Source organism: Anarhichas minor, unplaced genomic scaffold (assembly GCF_050575085.1).
Source record: "Anarhichas minor isolate MPS153535 unplaced genomic scaffold, ASM5057508v1 ptg000042l, whole genome shotgun sequence".
NCBI lineage: Eukaryota > Metazoa > Chordata > Actinopteri > Perciformes > Anarhichadidae > Anarhichas > Anarhichas minor.
Window position 1 is genome coordinate 5,477,874 of NW_027466488.1, and position 21,918 is coordinate 5,499,791.

General features: G+C 39.5%; 1 protein-coding gene across 1 annotated transcript in view; it reads left to right on the forward strand.

Moving 5' to 3' along the window:
- myom2b (myomesin 2b) overlaps positions 1-19,226 on the forward strand; it is a 29,370-nt gene extending 10,144 nt beyond the window's left edge. Inside the window, exons 14-38 of the mRNA XM_076110275.1 lie at positions 84-258; positions 371-492; positions 593-780; positions 939-1,065; positions 1,244-1,422; positions 2,551-2,665; positions 2,911-3,073; positions 3,209-3,315; positions 6,377-6,421; positions 6,827-6,963; positions 7,215-7,359; positions 8,070-8,132; positions 8,539-8,606; positions 9,382-9,495; positions 9,781-9,868; positions 10,583-10,621; positions 11,538-11,643; positions 12,384-12,450; positions 12,828-12,924; positions 13,365-13,401; positions 15,133-15,155; positions 15,313-15,368; positions 15,443-15,532; positions 17,948-18,073; positions 18,477-19,226. Coding sequence (XP_075966390.1) covers positions 84-258; positions 371-492; positions 593-780; positions 939-1,065; positions 1,244-1,422; positions 2,551-2,665; positions 2,911-3,073; positions 3,209-3,315; positions 6,377-6,421; positions 6,827-6,963; positions 7,215-7,359; positions 8,070-8,132; positions 8,539-8,606; positions 9,382-9,495; positions 9,781-9,868; positions 10,583-10,621; positions 11,538-11,643; positions 12,384-12,450; positions 12,828-12,924; positions 13,365-13,401; positions 15,133-15,155; positions 15,313-15,368; positions 15,443-15,532; positions 17,948-18,073; positions 18,477-18,683 — 2,684 coding nt within the window. The 3' untranslated portion in view covers positions 18,684-19,226. The remainder of the gene's footprint in view (positions 1-83; positions 259-370; positions 493-592; positions 781-938; positions 1,066-1,243; positions 1,423-2,550; positions 2,666-2,910; positions 3,074-3,208; positions 3,316-6,376; positions 6,422-6,826; positions 6,964-7,214; positions 7,360-8,069; positions 8,133-8,538; positions 8,607-9,381; positions 9,496-9,780; positions 9,869-10,582; positions 10,622-11,537; positions 11,644-12,383; positions 12,451-12,827; positions 12,925-13,364; positions 13,402-15,132; positions 15,156-15,312; positions 15,369-15,442; positions 15,533-17,947; positions 18,074-18,476) is intronic.
- The last annotated feature ends 2,692 nt before the right edge of the window (positions 19,227-21,918 follow it).

Consider the following 21,918-nt stretch of genomic DNA (forward strand, 5'->3'; position numbering starts at 1 on the left):
GTTTATGATTATCGTAATTTTTTATCATTTATTGAAATATTTGTTGAAACATTTTAACATTTGCTATTTTTTATATTCTTCAGGTGTGCCATCTGCTCCCGGTCAGGTGGTTGCTACCAGGGAAACGAACACCTCTCTTCTCATCCAGTGGGCTCCTCCCAAGGAACCCAACAATCTGATTGGCTACTACATCGACCAGTGTGTGAAGGGGTCCAAAGACTGGATCTCGGCCAATCACAAACCTCACAAGAGCTGCAAGTATGTTTTCAACCAAACAAAAGCGTGTCTTTCTATAGAAGTTGGTTGTTAGCATGAAAGCGATACTCAAGCATGGAAAGGGAAACTCATGCATGTGATTCTGTTTCTGCAGGTTTGTGGTTAGCGGTCTCGCCACAGGAGAAACTTACATTTTCCGTGTCCAGGCTATCAATGAGCTGGGTCTTAGTGATGAATCCCAGGAGTCTGCACCTCTGACTGTTAAGGCTGCCCTCAGTCAGTACTGGCATATTTTTGATTATTATTATTCACGATGATGGTTATGAAGTATTATTTTTGTAATTAATAGTATTAAAATTCAGTACTGCCTTTTCAGCCAACCCCTCTGCTCCGTACGACATTGCATTGCTGAACTGTGACGGACATTCGATGGTTCTAAACTGGAAGAAGCCTCTTCAGTCTGGAGGAGCAAACATCAAGGAGTATTATGTGGACAAAAGACGCAGTGGAACAACGATGTGGAGGGAGCTTCACATCCCACCCGTCTCAGAAAGACTTTATAAGGTACAATAATGGCAGTTGTTGAGGGAGCAACAATTTTTGCATAAATCCGATACAAGTGCGTCAGTTGGTTGGTTCTGACATGACAACGAAGGTTAAATCACATATGTGTTTAAATGAGGATTGGCATGTTTGTAACCGTGGTAGCATTTTATTGACAGGTGGAGGGCTTGACAGAGGGTGCAGTCTATCAGTTCCAGGTGTATGCAGCCAATCTGGCCGGTCTCGGACCAGCTGCCAAACATTCAGCCGATTTCAGCTGTGAGGCCTGGACTATGCCGGAGCCTGGTTAGTAAATGTCATGTTTTGACTGACTTTACACCTTTACATCAAACTTGAAAAGTCCAAAAACAAAACAAGCATCAGGCTCAGCCTCGAGAACTGGGAGGAAGAGAGTGAATGTTTTCATTTCAAAATGAAATACAAATGTGGTTTTGTGTCTCCTCTCGTGCGGTGTGTCCTTTAGGTCCAGCCTATGACCTGACCTCCGGTGAAGTGAGAGATAATTCATTGCTGGTTGAGTGGCAAAAGCCCGTCTATGCTGGTTCTGGACCAATCACAGGTTATCATGTTGAGTACGCTAAGGTGGGCACTTCTGACTGGACCACTGCCAATGAGACGGCAGTTAGTCACCGCTTCCACAAGGTGAGAGCATCTTTAATATGGTTTATGGTAAATTTATGAGGATTGACAGATTACCATAATTATTTATCTGAAATCCTGCCATATAGTGTTATCTTAATACGTTGCAATCTGACATAAAAGTTAGGCAGAACTGAAATAATACGTTTATTGAATGATTAATTGAGATTGAATTAAACAATTCCCCCATAGTATGTCTTTAAGCAAAAGTGCCAAACATTCTTTGGTTCCAGCTCAATTGTGAAAGTGTGCTGAACTTGTCAGTTTTCTATGACTGTAAAATTTATAATTTTAGGCCCGTTGGTCAGCTTGGACTTTAGCAAATTGAGATGAGTTGACAGATTTATCGATAATGAAAATAATCGTTAGTTGCAGCCCTTAATAAGTTATGCAATCATTTTTAAAGTTGATTCTAGTTCTTCAGCGGACATTGGTTACAAAATGTAAAAAGACAATATAATATACTGTGTATATATATACAATATGACAATATATTTTATAGTCTATAATATACTGTATATGTATATATAGTATTATAGACTATAGTGTTTTAATCGCCATATTGTGCAATGCAGTGATGCAATGCAGTTATATTAAATTGTGTGACAATGACATCTAGCGGACAAAGTAAACAGTTACAGGCTGTAGAAGAAGGTAGATGGAAATGCTTGTTTTAGAATGAAAAGTAGTAGCAATTATGACTTATATCATATGTGACATGGACAAGAAAGTCAACTTATCAACATTATATGTATGTGATTACTGTGTAATGCAAAACAATATTTAACAATCTGCTAAAACATGGGTTGCAAAACAGGATGGATTAATTATGAGTTAATACATTTATTTTAGATTTTTTACAAAAGAGCAATTGGTTTGTTGCTAGTATATCATATTACGTTTTGCAAATATTTGCTGCAACAGCTGCCGGATCTCAGAATTTACTACTTCTGTCACTATCTCATCAGCCAAATACGTTACCTCAGGAACAGTTTGAACAAAACATACTGAAAGAACGTTAATGTCAGTTGTCGTATCTGTCAAATTTCCCAAAATTGATGATTAACACCTGTGTAGTCGTACACCCTTCACCAACACTAGTTTGTTTTCTTGTCTGTTTGTTTCCTATAGATAACAGGCCTTGAGGCGAGCACTAGCTACACGTTTCGAGTGCGTGCGGTCAACGCTGCAGGAGTGGGTATGGCCTCTATGGCCTCTGACCCTGTGACTGCCAAAGCTTTGGAAGGTAACTTTTATTCACAAACAACAAAAAGATTATCTAATTTGTGTCATCAATTTCTGATGGAAGGGATGCACTCTTTGCCGGAGTGCTGGAGGCTGAATGGGAGTAGGGAGTCGAGCCGACAGTTATGATAAATGCCCACTGAAATATAAATGATACACACTGTGGCCCTCTGTGCCTTTCTTGGAGATTGAAATTGGCGTAATTTTTAAAAGACCACTTTTTGTCATTTTCTCTTTGTATTCAAGGCTCTCAGGAGGTGTCCTGTGTTGTGGATGAGAAATCAGGTGACATTGTTCTGTCATTCGAGTCCTGCCAAATAACCGAGGGTTCTCAGTTCGTCTGGAAGAAAGATTATAAAGAAATTACGGAGTTCTCCAAAGGAGTAGTGATTAAGACTGAAGGCAGCCAGTAAGACTACACACACACACACACACTCACACACACACACACAGGAATATTTGTGTGTCACATGTGAACAGTTGATACGGACATGCTGGACAAATGGACATCATCTGTCTGTGTCTCTCTCGTCGTGCATTTTAGTTCTAAGCTGATCTTTGAGCATGCAGATAAAGAGGACTTCGGGACATACTCTGTTTCTGTCACCAACACAGAAGGAGTGTCATCCAGCTACGCAATCTCTGCTGAAGGTAGGATTCACCAATCGCTGTATAACTGTTACTCCGGTGCTTAGCGACCAAGCCAAACTCTAGCTTTCAAAATGTACAGAAATCCAATACTAAACTACTAAAACCTAAACTATTGAATTTGTTATGTTTCACTTATTTACAGCCTAGACTGACACATTATGTTTTCCACTTGACACGCTCTCATTTAATTACAGTTTTGTACTCGTTAAAGTTCGGTGCACCGCATTAATCTGTTCCAAAAGCAGACATTGGATTGTTTTTCAATACTGGGACCTCTGTGGACTTCTTGCTGATAAATGAGGACATTTATTTATGGCTAAATGGCTACAAATAACTGAATAAATGAGGCATTACTAACAGCTTCATGATAAAGGCAATAATCAAACAAGAGAAAAAAAGATCTTAAATGGTGAGATCCACTTAAAGGTGACAGTGTTTTAAGTTTTAGTGGCATCTAGTGGTTCGTGGCAGGTTGCAACCAACTAAAGCGCGTCGGAGAACTACGGTGGCGTTCAGGGAGGGATAGGTATCTTTAGGATTTTAGTACAACAAGGAGCTACTCTTATCGATACTCGGTTCTTCTACATGACTAAATAATTGTCTTTAAAAAGATACTAAAGATTTAAAAAACAGAAGAGAATTAGAAGTTATTTATAATTTAGATTTAGCTACATATTGTTTCTAGAGCTGCAACAATTATGTTCACTACAGCAAAGTCTCTATATAAAGTCATTAATATCTCACTGGAAACACATGTCAATAATATAAATAACATTTCTGAGTGAAGTTTATAAAGAATGAAGAACACAGACATCCGTCATTCATCCTGTCTTCTGTCCACTTGTCCTCATGTCTTCTCTTCACCTTGCTGCTTTGTCTCAGCCGGCAGAGAAGTTTTTGGCCGATCATTCATGCTGTGCTTGTATAAACATAGCGGGGGTGGCTGTTTGAATTAGGTTTCACTTTCATTTACATGTTCACACATGTATTGATAAAGTATTGTTTTTTTACTATTTTATTGCACGTACAGTAACAAGCATAGTTGCGTCACCTTGAGTGTCCTTTACTTGTTCACTTCACCACAGCGACATGTCTGCTCGCGCTTCATGCGTGTGTGTGTGCGTGTTATTTGCATGTGTGTGTGTGTGTGTCTGTGTGCGTGTAGTTGGAGGAGGACAGCCCAAAATAGAGGGCAGAACTAATGCGTGCTGCAGTGTGATTAAAAAATGACATCAAAAGATTCAAAAGTACTAATAAAAAGCACCAGTAACGTTGGGGCTTATCAATACTACGATCTTCAATTATTTATCACCGGGGCCCGTTTAATTCCGGGTTTCAGAACGCATCCCAATCTTCAATGTTCCTTCTGAGCTGCTGTAAAAACATGGCAGTGCAAGATGGCGGACTCCGTGGAAGACGACCCGCTCCCTATAGGAAGATATAAATGGCTTTTTCTAAGCTAAGGAAAACATAACAATTCTTAGTTTCGGGTGATTATACACTGATTAAAACATAGTTATGAATTTTATATTCAATATCTGCCAATAAATTGGTGTGGTTCAACCAAAGCCCTCGTGGGCCAGCGAGACTTGGCAGAACAAATATATGAACGGCACAGAGGCTAAACACTGATTTCACTACAGACTAAATTAACAATGCAGTCTTGCATACGATATACACAGAGATATCATTATCCAATAGATGGCAGTGTGACCACATTGTGCAGAATGTATTACCTCAGAATTTTAGTAATTCGTCCATTTTATATCATACCATTGCCAATGTTAAGTCAACTTAAAAATGCACTCTTAGATTTACAACAGTGTCTTGCAGCTGTCTTATCTCAGCTCCTGCGTTGGAGGTAAGTGAGAAAAGAAAGAGGGGGGTTGCGTGTGTGTGACAGAGATGGGGAGGAAGAGAAAAGGAGAGTTCAGTCCCTTCTCTTGACTTGATCTCCAGCTATAATAATCAAATAACTCATTTTATTGTCTTCACATCCTTCTGTTACTTTGTTATCATGACAAAATATACATCTCGTCAGGGTGGAGAGCCCTGGTGCCTTCTCTGGCAAGTGTCAGATTGACACTTTTACTACTGATAGGTGAGAAGCCTGTTTACAGATCCAACAGAGTCTTCAGCAAAAAGGTTTATTCAATCCCCAGGTCCCCCACTGGGAGAAATTAAAGCTCAGTTCTGGGATCTGGAATGTCTGTGAAGCGCTCACCCCGATGTCTGCTGGTTGTCCAGTAGAATTCAAAATCAAAACAGGGTTGTTCTCACTAATATCTTCATTATTTCGTAGGCATAACATCAAATGACATTGAATATTTCTTTCCTCCATCTGTTAAAGTAATGCGTGCAAATATATTTCATGCCTTGATCATTGAACGGCTGTACTGCAACATTGGCACATCAAAACTACACTGTCTTTCGGAGAACTGAGGCGATGTGTAGGATGAAACACAAATGAAAGCAATGAGACTGTGCTTAAAAATGTCCACACTGTCACGTAGGCAACAAACATTTGTATTACACATCTGATGAATACTAGCAGAGCACATCGATTTCTCCAAGCTCGGGGCAGTGTTCGTTTTAGAGCCACGTCTTAATGGCAAAGGGCTTTCTGTCAGGACATTTCACAACATTTTCTTGCTATTGCACCACTACGCTACGAGTATTATTATTATTCAGTGCGCCTTACACTGATTGCTTCCCATTTGGCCTACAGTTTTTTCAGCCTAACTTACTATATAACCTACTATACAGGATTTGATTTATTTCACCTATATCAAAGGTACTTAAGGCTCCAAAACACAAGCCATAATAATAACCACATCGTCTTTCCTATGGCTGTATTTGCTTTAGTCTTTAAGTGTTTGCTCATTAATCTGTCTCTTCCTATTAAACATAATTACAGCAGTGACTTCTCTAACTCCAAACTTGGTACTAGAAGCACCCGCATGATAAAATGACATCTATGTACGAAGTGTAAGATGCATTTTAATTGCTTGTTTGTGCTCATGCTTGCATGAAATGACTAAACTGTCGCTTTATGTTTCAGAGTTGACAAAGATGCTGGCACTCAGCTATGACATCAGACACCCAAGTAAGTACCTCTGGCTGACTTTTTTGATCTCTCATAATCTCTCTCTCTTTGTCCCTTTTAATCTCTCGTCTCTTGCACCTTTTCTCTGCTACGTCTAATTTGTTTTACCCACTCTCTTTATTTATCAGTTTTTCCCTTTTGCTTTGTTCTGACTCACTTTGAACCTTTCAGATTTCTTTCTTCTTTTAGGAGCACAATTCTCTCTTTTTTCTTTTTTTTTTTTATCCAAAAGGTCTTACCTGCTTTTGCATCACCTGCCTAATCACTATTCACCTCACCTACTCTTTTGCCTCCTGTCCTTTTCTCACACTGATAAAGTAACAACAGTTTGATTAAAATATTAGTACGTACGTGCAGTAATGTTTTTGAACTTGTAAACTTATTTCCTCCTCTTCTCTCCTCTAGTCATCCCGCTGAAATCAGAGTTGGCCTATAAGATTTTGGAAAGAGGCAGAATGAGGTTCTGGCTGCAGGCTGAGGCGATTTCTCCCAAAGTCACCTACAAATTCTTTGCCAACAACAGGGAACTGTCTGGAGCTAATGTAAGATGTGACACGGTAGTTTAAGGCATGGACAAACAGTGTGGAGAAATGGAAAAAATACAGGCTTCAAGCTGAAAGAATTGTCTTTCTTCCCTCGATGTACGGTGAACAAGATTCAGGCAGCTGCATGTGGCAACAAATAAAGTCACTCTCAAGGAAATGTATCCATATTTTGTATTTTGTATCCATCTATTTTCGAGTGTGTCATGGCCTTTTTTAATTTTATAACAGCCAACTGTATTTTTCCACAGCCCAACAAGATGGGTCATGACGTCTCTACAGGTATCATTGAGTTCATCATGGACCATTTCACTGAGGAAAATGAGGGGACATTTACCTGCCAGATCACGGATGGGGGAGGCAAAGGACAGAGCTCACTGGTTCTGATTGGAGATGGTAAGAGAGGCCTGGTCTTTCTAAACTGGTTGAACCGTACAACTCTGCTATGGAGAACTGACTGCAATCCAGTGTTTCCCATTTTTTTGCTACTTACTAATGTGTTTATGATAAAATTGTTTACTACAGCCCAAAATTGTTTACAAGAGCACACAGTTCTTGATAGATGTAGCCTCTTCGTTTTGCTATCTACGTGCCCCCTTAGAGGGTCTGATGACCACTCAGTCTCACACAATCCTGTGGGAAACACTGTGATCTACCACCATCTACCATACAGTGGTATTAAACCACAATCGTAACTGTGGCAAAAAATGTTAGCTGCTGATGTTGCATGTTGCGCCGACATGTGAAAAAGGGGTTTGCCGTTGTTAAATCCTTATTTTCCTTCTTAACATGATATGCTGGCAAGCCTCAGTCAGAATGAACACAGCCTGTTGAGACATATGTGCTTGACTTACTCCAGCTCTACCATAAGAGACTACATTATGGAAATGTATCATTTGATAAATGTAAAGGTGGGTTTGAAGCTTTTCTGTATAAAGGACACTCAAGAGATTCAAATAAGGAAGCTTGATTTCAGAAATGATGATTCCGCTCTCATTCAGAGGACTATTAGCAAGCTAATCCACTGACAGAATCTATAGCAACTACTGGCAGCACTTTGATCTTTTAATTATCCTCTATGTATGTGTATCTGTGTGTGCACACAGCTTTCAAAGCAGCACTGGCCGAGGCTGACTTCCAGAGGAGAGAGTACATCAGAGTCAAGGAGGGTGAGCAATACAAAACATCATCCACTCTTAAGCATGTACAAGCTTTTACTCTGCCTAGCCTGAGACCAGCTCACCACTATGTTGCCTGGGAGACAACTAATCTGATGATGAGTGTACAGGGAAGAAACGGACATGCATTACCTGAAGTGGTAGTTGGAACATTAAAACAAAAAATGGACCCATTTGAAACGGCTCTCTACGTACAAAATAAGCTTCAAATGTAGAAATGTATAGAACAGCTACCATAGGTGCAAGGGTTGATTCCTTAGTGGAATTTTGCATTAAGCATTGAAACACATAACTTACAGGTAATAGAGCTCACACAATCTCGGTCCACATGCAATTTGTTGTACGGCTAAGCTCATGTTTTCCCTGAGCCTTTCGCTCCTGCCTTCATCCACCACAGGTCCCCACTTCAGTGAGTTCCTGACACTTCAGGTTGGAGATGACTGCTCTGTCACTTTGGTCTGCAAGGTAAACACAGCCAACCTCAGCAATTATTGAGTATTTACACTCCAAACTAATTTTAGTCTGTCTTGTGCTAATTGATAGCTAATTAGCCATTCTAGGAGGCTTGAGTACAAGATGCGAAAAAAAATGCTGTGTAATGATGAGGTCCAGATTGAAATGAACCAGAATTACAATTTTTGAAATGAAAGTATTGTTCATATCCCTCGAGACAAAGCCAACATCTATTTAATCTGTTTGTCACTACATTTTTAATAATGTAGAAACACAACAGACATGTGCAGAAAATGAAGTTGAGTGAATGTTGTGACTACACACAGCAGCTTCTTTCTTTTGAAGCATCAACCAGCAGAAATATACTTAATGTGCTGGTGATAAGTTAGGGTACAATACATTTGTTAAATATTACTCCACGCCAAAGTTCTCTTGACAGATTTTATAACCGGGAGAAGGGGTGAGAGTAATTGCCCAAAGTGCACACATTGAGATATCTCACTACATAAACTGAACTTTCCACACATCACTGACTTGTTGAATTTACATCTGGTAATGAGTTATAAATATAATGTGAAATAGCCCTGGCTGCCATTAAAAGATGAGGTGTAACACATCTTAACTCTGATGAGTGACTTTTAAAGGCAGAGGTCAATCTGAGACTTAATTGGTGGCATTGGGATTGGATAATGTGCTGTATAAAAAGCAAAACCCTCTTTTTAATGTGTAACCTTTTTATACGGTAAGTATGTCTGAATAATATGTGCGATTCTGTTTTTCATTGCAGGTGTCTAACTTGAAGAAGGAATCAGTGTTCCACTGGTATAAAGAAGACACTGAGATCATCCCTGATGTGAAGCCTGACATGGGATCAGGAGTGTGCAAACTGCCGATTAAACTGGTAATATTACTTTGGTACTGTTAATATTCTGAATGCTATGAAACCGTCTACAATAATATTGTTTGCATGGTTATACATGCACATACCAGGATGTAGTGTAGTGACTACACGAAGTCAAGGAGTAGATGCTATATTATCTTAACTGATTTGGGTGCAAACATGCTGCAATGCAAAAACAAGGACACACAGACCTCACAATGTGTTCAGATGTACAATTCAACAATCTGTGTCTCTTATATCCTCTACACAATATTTGATGCATTCCTTTTTTTGCGTCATCTCCAGTTTTCACTGAAGACAGTGGGAGTTTATAAGGCCACCATCAGTGATGACAGAGGAAAAGACATGAGCCAAATTGACATCTCCGGAAAAGGTAAACATATCTGTCTTACTTAATTTATCTCGCTGATTAATTAGGGGAGTAATTCAGTGACTTGCCGGCTGGCTGGTTTTCTAACTGAGCATAAACTGAAAACGAGCTTGATGCTCATTAAAAAGTGGGAGACGGGAAAAAAAATGTATGATCCAAATGTAAACACTGCATCTGTGGTAAACTAATGAATTTTTAAAACCCCAACTTTGTTTTTCCAACTACTCTATAGAAATAGTTCTTGCCATGTGACCGTTCACCTGCTGGCTGTATTTATTCCTGAGAAAATCTATTTTAATGTTCCTGTAAAAGTTTGTTTGAAATGAACTAAATCTAGTATTCTGTAGTAAGCGTGTTCTTCTGTATACATTTTGATGGCAGAACTAAATATTACTGTCCTTTTCAGAATCTCTTTTTCCGAGTCAATATTATAAGTTAGTAAATATTTAATGATTAGCTGACAGATAAAGCTCTTCACACCCTTTTGCCATTTTACCTAAGTAGTGACACCACCAAAGAACAGCAATTGTCAGTTAATTGGTAAATAATGGCAACAGGGATACTGAACCACAGGATGTGGAGTCAAGGAAACGCACCTTTCATTTGAACCTTTCTATGCTGAATTCTTAATGCAACCACCAGAGGGCAGCATTGTGACTTTGCCTTCTCCCACAGTAGCTCTTTCCCTGACCCCATGTTTTTCTGCCTCTCTTCTAGTCTTTGACGATGCCATAAACAAGATCAGCCAACTGGCTGGTGGGTATCTGCCTTTTACACACTCACACACCCACACACATGCAGAGAGGTGAATACACAGACATCAATTATCTCACTAACACATATCCGTATTAAAAACAGTCCTGAACATCACTATCATCCTCCTCTACCCACTGAAGGGATCAAGTGCAAATGATGTACACACAGCACAATTGCACCACATTGATAAGAGATTTAGTAGATCCATCACCAGGCTGATACATTTCTGTCTTTAAAATACCACTGCTGCACACACACACACACACACACACACACACACACACACACACACACACACACACACACACACACACACACACACACACACACTTATCAGCATGTAGCAGAAGTTATCATGCTGGAAGCATTTGGCCATCATGTCATCATGTGGTGAAATCACTTTAAAATTCCACTGCGCTGTCACAGTGACAGTGTGGAGGAGCATCTTACTCCTATTTTAAGAGACAGTCACTTGACTGCTCTGCAGAAACTGTTACAGCAGTGGTTGCAGAGGAGAAGAGGGTTCATTACTGCGATAATGGGAAACCATGGTGATGTGACCAGGTGGATGACACACTTGAGCAAAGTCCCACACAGATGTACTGTAGGATAAAACTCTATTTTTAGGTATCAAAGCTTCTGATGTTCGAAGCGTTTTATTGAATGCAGCATACAAATAGTCTGCACTCTAAAATCTGCACGCTGCTTCGTTAGTACAATTCTGCTTTCCTAAAGTGGGTAACGGAAACATAAAAGGGAAGTCTTATGGCTGCAGATGAAAGTTCGATTTTATTTGATAAATTCTGAGCAATAAAGTGCATCGTGTAAATGCCAGGTTATCCAGAAGCAGATGGGGAATATGTACCTGATTCTAATGTCAAATGTGCCACTCCACAACCTCTGTCACCTCCTCTAGGATCCAGTGCAGCAGAGCTGGTGATTAACTGCACAGCAACAGGCATTCAGCTGCAGTGTCACATGAAGTATTACACCTCAGAGATGAACATCACCTGGTGTCATGGGTAAGAATTTATATTATTATATTATATAAAACTAAAAACACTACTACCAATGCCACTACAACACCGGCAACAAGTAGTACTAAGGAGAAGACGGAGGACATAATGACAATAACAACATAGTTGTTGTCAGTGTTTTTAGGAGGTATAAGATCATTCTGATAAGTCTGCCTATAAACATGCTGACCACAAACACATTTATTTGATTTTCTCTCAAGTTAAACTGCTGGGAGTGGCAAAAACAATAACCAACATAATAAAACTTGTGATGGCTGTTGGCAAGTGTTTTCATTATCCTGGTTATTGCAGTAGAATGGCCTGTTTTGTGACAAAAATCCACCCATATCATTTCCCATAAAGAAGCAAGGTTAAAGGCACTCTGTTGTACCCTGCAGATTATAAAATGTGGCGTGAGGGGGAATAGAGTGAGAGAGTCAGAAAAAAAGATGGAACAAAAAGAAAAAAGGGGACAGGAGGCATTTCTGTTAATCAATTGTGTAAAGAACAAAAATGACGGAGATTAGATTGTTAACCTCTCCCTGCTCTTTCTGGGAATGTGTGAGAGAGAGAGAGAGCGACGGATAGCAAGAGAGAGGAATTGGTATCCCTATGCGTAACATTAGGCAGGCATGTAAAGATGATTTTCCATTACCTCCACAACAGGCGTCACCTACTCACAAATAAACAGTACATGTCTACACACACACACACACACACACTAACCTCTCCTCTCTTCTCCTCAGTGAGGCTAAACTCTCCCGCAGTGACAAGATTGTGATTGGAGGAACCCCTGCTATGGCAACCATGGAGGTATTATCGTCTCCTGTACAAAGCTGAACTGTATATACCTCTAAGTTGAATCATACATGGATAATGTCGTGACAGTAAAGCCCCTCAGGTAGTGGAACTGTTGCTTAAAAGTCCTCAGAGCGCCTTTGTGGAGGTGATACCAGGGCGACTTTGAGACAAATGAGATAATATCACCCTAAGAAGGGATAGCTAATGAATAAAAACTTCATACATTTCAAAATTCATTAAACGTAATTAATTTAACAGTGTGTCTTCCTTTTGCCTTTTGTGTGAAAGCTTTATCATTTTAATTACCTGGTTTTAAACCGTGCATTAAAGTAGAAATAAACAGCCAGACACAAATTTTTTGATGTATTTGTTGATTAATTGATTTACAGGTGATTGAGCCAACGGAGAAGGATAAAGGAATGTACTCCATCGTGATCACCAACTCTGAAAACTCACATAAACGCACACTGGATCTCAGTGGTGATGGTCGGTACCTCGTCTCTCTCATTTGTTCTGTCACTCACACTTTTTATTGACACAGTCACTTGTTTTTATGGAGCTCTTGGCTTCAGTCTGTAGTTTAAGACTTTTAAGTGATACTCTAACCAAAGCCGTATCTTTTGTGTATCAAACACTCGTCCCCGTAGGCTTGAGAACTGCCTGTAAAAAGTTTGCTGTTCGCTCACCTCCTCTGTCCTTCCGTTATGCTCACTATGTTCCAAATAGTAATATTTTTGACAAATATTGGATTGGATGTGGCATGATTTCTCAACTCCACTGCTGAAGCTATGTTAAAAGTAGTGTATTTATTTGTTTAACCAGCATTTATACAAGACGATCACTGCTACTACTCTAAAATAAAGTGAGGAGACAGTCAAAGTCTCTGCTCACTCTGATCAGTGACATTGTGTTTTTGTCTATTACAGTATATGAGAAGGCCTTCACTGAGTTCCAGAAACTTAAGTATGACGACACTTTCAGATCTGTTTCTTTACTTGTGCCTTTCTGTGTATATTTGAGTCGGACTAACTCTGTTAAAGATGAATCACTGGTTCCTTCACATTTGAACTTACTTACTTCATCACTGCAGGTTTGACAGGTGGTAAATAAAAGTAATGTATAATGATTGCCCAGGATACTGAGAGTGGTTCTGTCACTGATAACATGTTGTGTTGAGTCACTGTCACTCAGCTGTTACATTTGTTTTTTTATCTACTTTTCTGTTCATAGCATACATGATTGTATTAATATTTTCGTAAACACTGTACACCTTTATGCAAACAGAGCTGTATTTCAATTTCCATAATATTATAATTTGAGCAAAAAAAAAATCTAATGTTTTAAAAATAGGAGCAGTCAGGTAGCAGAGAGATCCTTTTGGGTCCTTTGGCCAATTGGGCCAAAGTGACACCCTACATACTGAATTTTGCAAATCCATTTAAAAAAAATCAATTGAAACTCTAAACACTGCATGCGGAGTGGAAACTATCCAACCCCCTTTTCTAATTAACATTCAAAGAGAGACATTTAAGCGAAATATTTTACAAACACATTGAAACAAGTGACATCCTGTTGCCCTTCTGATTGAGCATCAATATGCCGAGAGGAGAGCAGAGTCCCCCCAGCCATCTGGTCCTGTGGCTGACCTCTGGTCCTCCCATGCTGCTCTGACAGCCCTCACCCAGTGATTACAAAGCAGTATCATTTTTTTTTTGCCATAGAAAAGATTCTGTGAAGTCCCTGAATAAACTGCAGTATTATGTGGTTTGGCTCTTAACCCAGAATACCTTGTGGCAAACCATCTGACCACTGCTACTGACCCAAAAATGGAAAAGATATTAAGTGTGTGGTGAGTGAGCAGAGCCAGATAGTAGAAACAGACCACAACCAAACTTGGCTGTACTACATTTACAACAAAGGGTTGTGTTTCATACTTATTTGTTGGTTGACTAGTTAGTTAGTTGGTTGGTTGGTTGGTCGATTGATTGATTGATTTTTATTTTGGGTGTAAAAGAAAAAGAGACATAAATACATCCTTGGATGCACTTGAAATCACGATGCAACACCATTTCCAATGTGGATCTTGGTGTCAATACAACATTTTACATACACTCATCAAATACATCACAGCAGTAACATCAAATATAGTTACAATACATTACCATTGCAATGCTCAATACTGCTTTATCATACAAAATGCTATAAAATATCAAACAAACATAAGCTACCGGACCGAAGTCGGCATGACGTGTCATGACAGAGGTGCTGCTTTATTAATTAATAACTCTCATGGACCCCTCTAATCTGACTCTGTTTAATGTGGAGTGGGAGATCGTTACATGAGCCCATGCCAGTATAGAAAAATGAGTTCCTCGCTGTGCTATTCACCCGTAGGACTTGAATTGACGTAACACTTTGCTCCGTTGAAGTTTGCTGATGATGATCTCTCTATAATTATGATGATGATGACGATCATATGGCACATAACGTTACCTGGGGCCATTGTCTTGATGATATCATGCATATAATGTAGTTTCAACTAAGGCTGGTAGTAGGCCTACCTGCCGTTTTATTTTGAGACAATTTAATACTGCAAGATATGTTTTAGGTTACAGTGTTGTCCGATATGATAAGTGTACTGCTGAATGAGAGAGCAAGATGCAGATCTCTAACTTTATTTTCTGTGTGTTTCAGGGCTGAGGCCTATGCTGAGAAGTGTGAGTTAATTATTCCATTCTTCTGCTTTCTTTGTGTAATACAGTTACTTTATACAGTTATTGCTTCTGATTATTTAGTTATTGTATTATTAGTAATTAATCATCAATATTATAGGCAATAAGAAAGATTATTAATATTAACAACGGTTTGTTTCAGACCGTGGTCAGGTGGTTGGAGGACTGCCTGATGTGGTAACCATTATGGAAAAGAAGGTAGGTGTATATGCGATTTAAGTATCTGTAAATGTGCGCATGTTTTTCTAAAAAAGTAATCTTTGTTTCTATAGACCCTGAGTTTAACATGTACAGTGTGTGGCGAGCCCAAGCCTCAAGTCTCATGGTTGAAGAATGGAGCAGATGTGGAACTTGATGATCAGGTAAATGCTTCAGCCACACCGACAGAAAAAAGGGAATTCAAACAGGGCCTCCCTCCTTTCTTTGCTTCCTACCTATTACACGCTACTGCTGAATCTTGAACCCGATTACTCCCTTCTCCAAACCCAGCCCCTCCTGTCTTTCCCATGATTAACTACCTTATTAATCAGACACAATTGCTAGTGTGTTTCTATTAGCTTGTCGAGTGATACGATGGGGTCTCAGTACGCGTCTACCGAGTTATGTTGTGTTACTTTTACCTTTTAACATGCAAACTAATATCAAGAAATGGAAAAGTCATATTTAAATAAGAGATTACGAGAATGTACTCGGTAATAAACAGAGTACATTCTAAGTAGTTTATGTTTCAAGTTTTAATTAGTACACAAAACTGAAACTGATAAAATACACAAGATCCCCAATGATACACTTTAGTTCCTGTGACTGATTGCACTGCTGGAAGTGTCTATACAGATTCCATATGTACAGCTGAAGCGATAAGGATTACAACTTTTCAATAGCTTTTGCAAATTTTTCTAAACCGGCTTAACAATCTTCAAACTGTAAGTGCAATTTTTACAAAAATTTCAATAGTAGATAAAAGTTTACTTGGAAATGTCGATACTGTAGTACACAGAAAATGAATATACACAGGTGTATGAATACAGATCATTTATTTCATATTTGTGTAGAAATGTGTTACTGTAAACAGTAAGGTCATAGACGGTTAACAGAAAAAAGCTGCAGCAGTTCAATAGTGCGTAACGCAATTCCATAGATATTTATGGGATATGCACGTGTGTCTGACAGATTTTGTATAATTGAATGGATCATTTCAATCCATTGTGAATTGTGATGGCTGAAACAATGAAAGAATGCTTAGAAGTTGTGAAGAGTGTGACAATTTCAGCGAGAATCAACCCAACAGCAAGCCACGTGCAAGTGGTTATTGAGCAAATTGTAGACCATTATACTTACTCTTTCACATGTGTGCCAAAGAACGTGCAATCTGCTTAAATTAATGACAAATACAAATTGTTTAGAGATTTGAAGTTATTGTTTTGGAGAAATTTTTTTTTTCTCATCCAAGAACTAAGCAAAAGCAAATGCAAAAACTAAGAGCAACAAAGAGAAACAAAGGGCCTCTAAATGCTTTTTGGGTAGACTTCAGCACCAGTTACAATCCCTCACTGGAGGGATCTGCATACTTTAGGTGAGGTCAGCATTATCAGCACACTCCTGGATAGGTAATGGAACAAATCTACCTTTCATAACTCATTGACCTACTTGCCTTCCACTATAAGTCTACAGCCTATCCCCTGTCAGCGGAGGCTCTTTCAACAGCATTAGCATCCTGCGGCTCTTAACGGTTTTGGAGATCTAAGTCTGAGAAAGCGCGGTCCAGGTGGAATATGTGTTGTAGTTTGCCCTCTTCTTTATTCATTCCCTCACCTGCTAATAATCTGTCTAAAACAAGGAATGAAGTCCTTGGTGATGTTTTCTCCCAAGCCCAGGAGTGCATCTCCCCTACCTCGTTACCACGGAGTATACTGTTGAAAGAAAAACAAACAGATCCAGAGAATATTGCACTGAAGCTAAGATATGTGTTACTGTATAACTATACAGCTAGTGAGTACCAGAATGTATTTTTATTTATTTTTTAACAAAACTACCATAATTGCTGCTACCTTTCAAAAGTCAAACAGAAGTAAATTAGCAACCCACAGATTAGCCTACATGGGTCTAATAAATGAATGCAAGACCATATAACATGTTGATTAGAAAAAGTCAATTGCAAATATATATATTTTTAGGTCTATTTTATTTTTAGACCAATAGAGCTGTTAACTTGTTAAAGACAAGTGTTTCTCTTATTAGGATGTAATTAGCCTGCTACAAATGCAACTTCATAAAAATGTATCCAGACCTTAAAAATAGCAAAGTGTGCAGGTCATGTATGAGAGAGAAATGACTTCTGTAATAGTGTATTCACTGCACCACTCACATGGTGCAAGTCAGAATATAAGAACTCTATCTTGTCTCAGGTGTCTGAAGAACATCTACCCAAGTGTTCTTCTACTCTGAAGGCTTTGAACATCAATGGCTTTGTTTTTGGGGTCTCATATGTTTTTATTGCCATTTAATCCGACCCCATGGTTGACCTCACAGAGGTAAGCAGATAAGAATGGTGACTAGATTGGAGGCAATGATTTGTCCTTGTGTCCACCAAGCCCATCTAGCAGTGCTCAGGTTTTCTTGAAGCAATATGTTAATCAAAGCTCATGCTGCTGTTTTGACTAAAATATGAATCTATTTTTAAATAAAACTCAAAGTGACAGGCGTTTTTAAACGTTAAATCATGCCAAACTCCCTGTGCTGGCTTTCTCACTTCTCTAACCTTTGATTTCATATTTCAGTACGTGGTCTCTCTGGATCAGGGCAAGTTTGCCTGTATGACGATCAAAGGTGTTTCCATGGAGAATTCTGGCAGATATACTATGATTGTCCAGAACAAATACGGAGGGGAGTCTGTGGATATAGTGGTGAGTGTCAGTGCTGCGTATCACAAATGACTGGATTTACTCAGAGCCGTGGAATTTTTGTGACCATCTGTGGCACAAATCTTGTTATTTCACTGGGGCCCAGCAGAGAGATATTTTTACGATAGCACTTATATTTAACTCAGAGCGGTTACAAAGCTGATATTTGACCTTCTGATTTTTGTCTGACACTGATTTGACAGTTATATCATGAAAAAAACAATGCAGAATCCTGACCTAGAATATTCTTTACCTAAGACTCCAAAGGATGTGTTTAAATGCTGTACAATTTTTTGCATGAAAGGTGGTAGACCTTTTGAACTCTCTGCGGCCATACAGTAAAGTGAATTCATGTATGGGCAATGTTTGCATCATACTAGCATTATGTCTTATTCTCCCTCTCCAGGTCAGTGTGTACCGTCACGGAGAGAAAATCCCGGAGGTGAAACCAACTCTGACCCCTAAAATAATGATCCCTCCTAAACTCCCCATTGAAATACCACAGCCCAAGACCCAGCCTGCTCCAAGCCCCGCCCCATCCACTCCTAGCCCCGCCCCTCCTAGAGCATTTGGAAGAGGAATGAAGAGTCCCACTCCTACAAGGAGGAAGTAGAAAGCATGGCAATAATAAGTGGGGAAGAAACATATTCACAGACTGGTGCACATGTTAACCACACACGCTTTCATTGTTATTCTCTTTCTAGACAAATGTTAAAAGCATTAAATTAAATGGAGCTACCACACTTGGTGTTAAATTAGAGAGTCAAGAGACCTGTGATAGCTAAAGTATAACTGTTATAGTAAACAAAATAAATTGGGAAAATAACTACTGTTATTTCCCTGTATAAAAACAAAAAAAAAATGAAATTACTAATACAAAAGTAGTTGATATCTGAACATGACTTAATTAGAAATGACTAATTTAATTGAAATGAACTGAAATGAAACTTGAATAAAGTTGAAATTCATTAAAACTGTTGCTGGAAAGAGACTGAAATGTGTTTTTAAATTGACGCTGGAATGTAAGTGAAGTAGAACAATGAAATGCATTTTCACACAACAAATGGAACAAACAAAAAACCCAATGTAGTGCTGGCTAAAATAAAGGAGAGATTACATTTTAATTAAACAGATGCCTTATAAAGGATATTGTTGGTCGCCACCATGGAGACATCTGCTCAGACTGCTTCAGCCCCTCAGAGCTATAGTAACTGTCTCAGAACATGGTCCAACAACATAAAACACAACATAACCATGTGATACCTCAGGAACAATAGCTTTGATCGTCAGTAGGGAAACTCATCAGTATCCTGCTGAAAAGACATCTTTCATTGATGCCTGCATTGTTAATGGTGTGCAACATATTGTGCTCTATGACGCCCTTGGCAGAATTTCTCAATTCCCCCTCAAACACCAACACTGCCACGACCCTTTGAAGACGGGGCCGAGCCAAGTCGTGGCCCTGTGCAGAGAGGTGGGCCCACTCTGCCTATAGGGAGGGGCGGCTCTGCGTATGATCAATGGTTTGGCTCGGCCTCCCGGTCATGAGATGTGTTTTATACATGAAAAAAGTAATTTACATTTCGGAAAGTGTCTTTCTTTTAATGCTTTCTGCAGGATGTTGATGCACAAAACAACACAGGCTTAGTGTCACAGCTCCAAGGCTCTGCTACACCCAGCAAGACGAATGTTGAAGGGATTTAGTTTTTACCTTTACTTTCACAAAGAACCTTTTAACACAGGTACAGAGAGAAATAGGCCACAATGTACAAAGCCATTGTTATGCTCCCACCTCTGTGAACTGATGGCTGCAGATATATAAGACCGTCCTCCTTAACGTCACCATGGTGAGATATTGAACATGCTGAAGATCAGCTGGCAGTGAATCACCACCAGAGCCGTGGAACCGTGTCACACATAACCGATCTAAATACTGACTCTGACTGTTAGCACAAAACAAATGTTTTTGGAAAATCTTCACGTATTTTACCTCACAGATATATATCAATTATGTACAGTCCTCCTGGTCACCAGCCAACAGTCATGCTATAAGTAGTCAGATTTAAAGTGCAGGAAGTAGTGATGGCAGAGCTGGTGAAAAGATGGCTGATGAGATTTGTGCTTCATTAAAGTTGATGAGAGGAGAAGAGCAGATTAGAGGAGTGAGGGAGGGAGGGAGGGAGTGAGGGAGGGAGGGGAGGGTTACTTCATTGTTTGTGTGTTTGCTGTTGCTAATAAAAGAAAGAGATTACACTTTGCTGAGCCTGTTTATTCACTCTGTCAGAGAGAAGGGGACCGAGAACAAGAGACGGTTTGTGAGAAAACTGGAGTTACGGAGAGACTGAAAGAGAGAAATTGCTTTGGTTTTGTGTTACTTCTGCTGCTGATGTGTCTGCTCTGGCGCTATGAGACGAGCCTTGTCAAGCTTGTTAACAAGTTGAGAATGGGTTGACTGAGTGAATGAAATGCAGAGAGAGATGGTGAGAGGGGTGCCATTTGTGTTTGTGCTGTAGTTGTGTGCAAGTTATTTTTGCCATTGCTGCTGTTGTGTTTTTTTTGTTTGGACATGAAGACAAATCTCATTATGTAATACATTTTGTGTGTACGTGTGAAAGGAAGGAAGAAACCTGAAGAAACTGAGACAAAGCGCGTGTGAGAGATGAATGCAGATAATTCAGGGTTGCGTAGCAATAAAGGACTTCTGAAGTGTGACAGAGAGATGAGACAGTATTAGAGAGAGAAAAAGAGACAGAGATCTAAATCAGTCTGATGTTTCGCTGATCATCTGCTGTGAGATCATTTTCCTGACTTTTTAATTAATTTTCACATTTTAATCAACATAATTACTGAGAATCCAAATGTTACCATGACAACCAACTTTTAATTTAAAAAAAACAACTTGGAATTAGGACTCATCTCTGTGAAACACTCAGACAGCCTGTGCACTCACTGACACAAATAGATGCAAACATACAGACACATCAACCGTGCTCACAAGCATAAGCACACACACACACATATACACACACACACACATATACACACACACATATAGACGACTGCTATCTAAATGGAATAGCTAGCCAGTACTGATAGCATGAAATTGTGTTTCCAAATATAACACCGTGTCATTGGAGTGTGTGTGTGTGCGTGTGTGGCGAAACAAGGCTATAGAATGTATGCTCGTCGACAGTCCTCCACATGGGGGCACTATGGTAACATGCACACACACTCAGACGCTGTACTCACTTTGAGACACACACACACACACACACAGATAGACAGGCCTGTCCTAATTAAAGCAGTGCTGTTCATACAATGAGATAAACTGGGAGCAGAGACATTTTGTGGGTGTGCACTGACACAGCCACGTTTTAAAATACTGCTATGATGCACACATGTAGGCTACATTCACACATCTTAATTTGCATTTTGCGCTGTGGGTAAATGCTGACAATTATTCTGATGATGATATTGATTACTGCTGATTTTTGCCTAAAAAAGAAAGGAGGAGTGAGGTGCTCAGAAGGATATGAGAGGAGGAGGGGTATGAGGAACAACAGAAGGAGGAAAGAGAGGAGAGAGGAACTAATAAAGGACAGAGTGAGAGGAGAGAGGAAAAAGCAGCATGCTATTTTGTAAGCTTGTCTTGCTGTTTCACCACAGATGATCATTTCTCTATTTTACTGTAAGTAGAAAGACAGCTATAGGAGAAAGGAAAGGAAGGTGAGGGTAATGCAGAAAGGGAGGCAAAGAAAGTTGAAAATGAGTGCAGAGAGGGAGCAATAAGGGAGACAAAATGAATAAGGAGGGAGGAGGAGAGGAAGGGGGGAACAAGAGAGGAGGCT